Genomic DNA, 5,817 nt, shown 5'->3' on the forward strand with positions numbered 1-5,817 from the left:
TCCAGCTTTCTCATACATATGAGGTTATTGAAAATACATGGCTTGGGTCAGGTATACCTTAGTCCTCAAGATGACATCTTTGCTCTTCAACAGTTTAAAAAAGTACAAGGTTAACAGTTTGAAACCCAGCAACTGCTCCTTGGGAACTCTATACAGGGTTGCTATGAGTTCTGAACTGACTTGACAGTACTTTAACAACAACATCATCTTTTTTCACAGTCAACTTGTCCCACTGAAGCCCTCAATTTTCTTTTCAAATTTTACCTCCCTGCCTTCTCCTTTTGTGCCAAGATATGCAGTTATAATATCTGTGCCACTTCTGTCAAAGAAAAGGTTCTCAGTAAAAAGGAAGGTGGCAGTCATTTTTGCAAGGTTTTAATTTATCTGAATTTTTTTAAATATTATAAAACTTAAACTGAGAAACTTCTCTGTCTTATTCTTGCCTAGAAACAGACTAAGTGGGTAAAAGCTCCAGGAGTGGGCTTGAAATTAAGTTTCACAAATATTTCTACTAATAGGAGACACTGATATAGATAACTTAAGTTTGCAATTACTGACCTGCTACTAGAACGTTCTGGATGATTTCTCCCAAAATGAAAAACACAGTGGTTAAAGAGTGTAGACACTTAGACAAGTTCCTTCTCTGGGCCTCCATTCATATGTAAAATGGGAATCATTTAAACCCTATAAAGTTGCTGAAGAATTAGCTATACATTACTTAGTCCCTGAAATATAAAAAGAACTCCATAATGTTTGCTATTCATCATCTCCATTATTGCTGTCATATACACTATACCAAGCAAGCATAAAGTTCACTCTTTAGGATTAGCAGTACTAAAGAATATCACAAAGGAAGAAGCTGGAAAACATCAGGTTTAGGCTCTGAGGATCAGACTTTAGCCACCTAGCCGATATAGCAAACTGTCCCTCATCTGATTATTCAGTTATGCTTGTTAGTAATCGCATACATGAGCCCTGGATATCCACAGATAAATGTAAAAACCTTCCCTAAAAGCCGAGACTATAAATTCCAAAAAGGCAAAGTCCACCCCCACCCCCCCAAAAAAAAAGCTAAAGAGGATAGAGAGAAACACTGTTAACTGATGATGTATGGAGAGGATTATAATCAATGTAATGAAACAAGTCATATAAATAGCTGAATGTAAAACTGATGATGTGCCCTGTAAACTTTCACTCAATCCACAATAAAAACCTTAAAAAAAAAAAAAGCCACGGAGACCAGGTTTGCTTGATCACGGTTTTCTCACACTCTAACCTACATGAAGATTCCCTGGGGATCTTGTTCAAGGACAGACTCAGCTAAAGTGGGGGCGGGAGGGGGTGCTGAGACTCTCAGTAAGCCACACTGTGAAGAGTTGTTGTTGTTAAGTGCTGTTGAGTCAGTTCCAACTCACAGCGACCATGCTTAGGGTTTCCAGGGAGCGGCTGATGAGCTTTGCAGTCCTGCACATTAACCCACACCACCACACCAAGACTCCAACTGTAGCAGGTGTTTAATCTCTGCAGCAACAGCGTCTACAGAAAAGAAGGGGCAAAGATGGGCTCTTGAACGTGGCTGACCACGTAAAAGGATCTCATTATGCATCCTTTCCACGTGTTTGGCAGGTGTGGGAAGCAGGCCAAGGGATGTGGGTAACAGTACTACTAGCCCCAGCAGCTAACATACACAAGGTTTCTTTAGGAAATGATGAAAATGTTCTAAAAATTAGATTATGGTGATAGCTACACAACTCTGTGACAATATTTAAAACCATTGAATGTCATGTTTTTTATGGGTGGACTTCCAACAATAAAACTGTTAAAAATGGAAAAAAAAAAAAATCAGGTTAACAGGGACCCCAATATTTGACCAAATATTCAGAAACTGGAGTGTGACTCTGATCAATCTAACTGAAGGTGAATGTTATGAGAAGAGTGAAAACAAATCTCTAAAATTTATGCGATTCCTGTCAAATTGAACTTTCTTTTAAACTGAAGAATATGGATTTTAAAAGCATAACAAACTAATGATAAAGCATGCTGTTGTTAAGTGCCGTGGAGTCTGTTCTGACTCCTAGCAACCCTGGATAGGGTTTCCAAGGAACGGTTGGTGAGTCTGAACCGCCGACTTGTGGTTGAAACCAACCTTGCTTTATCCCACAACTCCACATTATAAAATATAGATTAAAATCTTTTTATTTGAAAATATTGCAGTAGAAAACATTGGGGAAAGTATCTAGAAATATTTTTGATTATACCAATATACATAATTCCACACTAGTTCATTAATAAGTATTCAATTTATGTAGAGGTAGAAACGTACACTTAGGTAATATAATTTAGCCAATTTCAGGTAATCTCAGTAGAATGTTATATTAAAGCCATTTTGTCTGAAATAGTTATTGCCTAACTGGATTGGGCAGGTCATGTCCCACCCAAATTTAAAATCTAGCGAATATTCTGGAGTTTTAAACAGTTAACCAGATTGAAAACTATGTCTGCCCTTTTCCACTACTAATAGTCAGGAAATCGTTTCTCTCCAGAATTTAATGGAGTTTTAAAATGCCAATAATTTTAATACATCATTTACTATTCTGTGCATGCATACACAGCACATATCAGGCCTATGTTTCTAAAGTATATTATGCATTAGCATTTGAAAGAAAATATTATCTCTACTAAAGGTAGTGAAATCCAATTTGATTTATTGTTCCTCTTATATTTATAAGGAGCTCTGGTAGTGTTACAATACCTTCTGGGTTCTTCCCTCTCCTTTCCTTTAGGCTCCATTTTGTCTGTTTCCCCGCCAAACTAAGCTGCAAGGGGCGTGGTTTAATAGGCAACACGGCTTTTAATAGGCCAGAGCTAAACCACCCCAGCAATGACGTAAGCTCTCCTGATTTGAACCTATATAAGACCACTCCCTTGCTGTTGATCTCACTTCCTCTTCCTCTGCTTTCGCTCTTGGGCAAAGGTCTCCCTGCTTGTCTTCACCCAGAATAAAAAAATCCCAAAACGGCCTGTCTGGTGTGCGATGTGGTTGATGAGACACCGGGTTGTTTTTTTTAGGTAGCATAGTGGTTACAAGTTGGGCTGCTAACTTCCAGGTCAGCAGTTCGAAACTACCCACAATTTCTCAAGAGAAAGATGAAGGCATTCTGTTCCGGTAAAGATTTACAGCCTCAGAAACTCTATACAGGGTTGCTATGAGTAGGAACCAACTCCATGGTACACCACCGCCTTATATTACTACATATTTGCATTGTTCTTATTTATCTTAGTGGTTACAGGTGAGATCCCATACGAAAATTAAGTAGAGGGTACAGGGACTTACCGAAGGAAATGGTAAAATGGTAAGCAGGGTAAATGGAAATAAAGTATTCTCAAAAATACTGCCATTTAAGTGAAAAGGTCTACACATGTATTCTTTATATCCAACTCATAGAGAACTTTCCTATGCTTTAACTTCACTTAACTATTATCTAATTAGTTTAATGGCCCCTCACCAGATTGTATTGAGTTAAAAACAACAACAAAAACCCAATGACATCAAGTTGATTCTAATTCAGATCAATCAACCCTATAGAAGAGAGTTAGGACTACCCCATAGGGTTTCTAAGTTGATATTTTTACAGAAGCAGCTAGACAACATCTTTCTCCCACGGAGTGGCTAGTGGGTTTAAACTACTGACCTTTCATTTAACAGCCAAGTGATTAACCAACTGTGCCACCAAAGTGCCTTGTATTAGGAGTACTACTTTACATTTATATACAACTGTAGTGGTTACGAATCGGGCTGCGACTGCAAGGTCAGCAGTTCAAAACTACCAGCTGTTCTGCGGGACAAAGATGAGGTGTTTTGCTCCCGTAAAGATTTACAGCCTCGGAAACCCTGTACAGGGTCATTATGAGTCGGAACCGACTCCACGGCACACAGCCAGCCAGCCAGTACATTCACTTATTAGTTCATATAACCCCAAAATGGTGTTACACAAGGGGAATATTTCATTTTTAGGGTAAGGAATGTATGATACAGATGTTTTCATATTATCTTACTATTCATAATTGCCTGTAAAATTCCCACTGTAGTTCAGTATAGTTCTTGTTATTCCAAATAGTCAATGTCCACAGTCTGGTTTTGGAAATTGGCTGATAGCAACAACAAAGTGCCAAGTAGCAAGTATGTTTCCATCACAGCCTTAGCTAGTTGACTCTTGATTCCTCCCATGTCTTAGAGAAAAAGCAACAAGTCTTTTGTAAACCACTCCCATGTGGGTGATGGAGAGTACCACTATTCCACATACAAGACTGAATGCCCATCGTGGTCCCCAGTAAGCATAAACTTGACTGATGAACATGGGTCCGAGAATCCGAGCTGCACTTCCAGAAGCTGTTAACCAGCCCATGTATGCACCCTGTGGGGGCAAAGTAATGGACAAGAAGATTGATAGTCAGGGTTATTTACTAAACAAAGGTGATGCTACTAATAACATGCTACAGCAAATTCAGAAGAATCATTTTCTCTACACAAGTATTCTACCTAACCAGAGTTCCCTACTACTATTTTTTCTCACCGTACAGACTTTTTTGTGTGTCTCACAGAAGTTTGTTGTTTTTTAAAAAATTATTGTGAATTGGTGGAAGGTTTACTGAGTAGATCAGTTTTCCATTCAACAATTCATTATTTTGTTTTTACTTAACTAGTTTAAAAGTGAATGAGTATGTCTTTGAATAGGTATAGAACTATGTCTTGAAGGGTACAAATGAAGTTAATAATAGTTGAGCTCCGTGTGGTTAGTCTAAGAGGAGCTTTCATTTTCTGCCACATACATTTCCAAATTATTGAAACTGTTAAAAGTATGATATATTGCTTTTTTAAAAAAAGTTTTTATTATGAATTGAGTGAAAGTTTACAGGGCAGATCATGAGTTTTACATTCAAGAAATCGTAGTTTGTTTCATTACAATATATATAATCCCTTCCATGTACCATCCGTTAGCAGTATTTCTCTCTATTCATTTTAGTTCTTTTTTTTTTTTGCCCTTCTTCTTCTCGGTCTCATTTCTAGGTGAACAGGAGTCAATGGACTGTGGTTTAATTCAGCCCATTTCTTTATTGCTTCCTTTCCCCCGCTTCCACTCACCAGTAGACCAATGTGGTTGCCAGCAAGCTTACATGCCTGCTCATGTGTTCCCTTTGAGTTTTAATCTTAGAGGGGTGATATTTTACTTTTGTAATTAATTTGTTTTTATTCTTATTTTGGAAAATTTTAAATATAATCCTTTAGATTAAAAACAAACCCAAAATTATCACCAAGATTTTTAATTTATTATTCAAAACTTAAGAATTTTTTAAAAGGTTTTTTCTTTGCCTTATTTCAATAGAGAAACACTAATTATTTTAAGGAGGAGAGTAGTATTTTCATTTTGTGGACATTTAAACAACTGCTGCCAAGAAAAGAAAGGAGTTCTGGTGTGGTGCTGCTAACCGCAAGGTCGGCAGTTCAAACCCACCAGCCACTCCTTGGAAGCTCTATACAGGAACTGAATCCTGGTGTGGTGCTGTAGGATCAGCACTGGACTATGAACCACAAGGTCAGCAGTTCAAACCCAACCCTGTACAGGGTTGCTATGAGTCAGCATCAACTCGACAGCACTTAACAATAACAACATGAGCCTCAAAAGATTTGATGGCACTTAATAACAACAATGAAAAGAAAAGCAAAATTTGAAATGACTTAAAGGTGCATTAAGTGGGAGAATAACTGAATAAATTTGTTGTTGTTATTGTTGTTAAGTGCCGTCGAGTCGGTTCCAA

At 37.8% G+C, this 5,817-nt stretch overlaps 1 protein-coding gene across 1 annotated transcript in view; it reads right to left on the minus strand.

The window, feature by feature from the left end:
- Window positions 1-4,199: 4,199 nt before the first annotated feature.
- MFSD8 (major facilitator superfamily domain containing 8) overlaps window positions 4,200-5,817 on the minus strand; it is an 84,293-nt gene continuing 82,675 nt past the window's right edge. The window contains exon 11 of the mRNA XM_006876104.1: window positions 4,200-4,415. Within this exon, the coding sequence (XP_006876166.1) occupies window positions 4,200-4,415 (216 nt within the window). The remainder of the gene's footprint in view (window positions 4,416-5,817) is intronic.

Source organism: Chrysochloris asiatica, unplaced genomic scaffold (assembly GCF_000296735.1).
Source record: "Chrysochloris asiatica unplaced genomic scaffold, ChrAsi1.0 scaffold00353, whole genome shotgun sequence".
NCBI classification, from domain to species: domain Eukaryota; kingdom Metazoa; phylum Chordata; class Mammalia; order Afrosoricida; family Chrysochloridae; genus Chrysochloris; species Chrysochloris asiatica.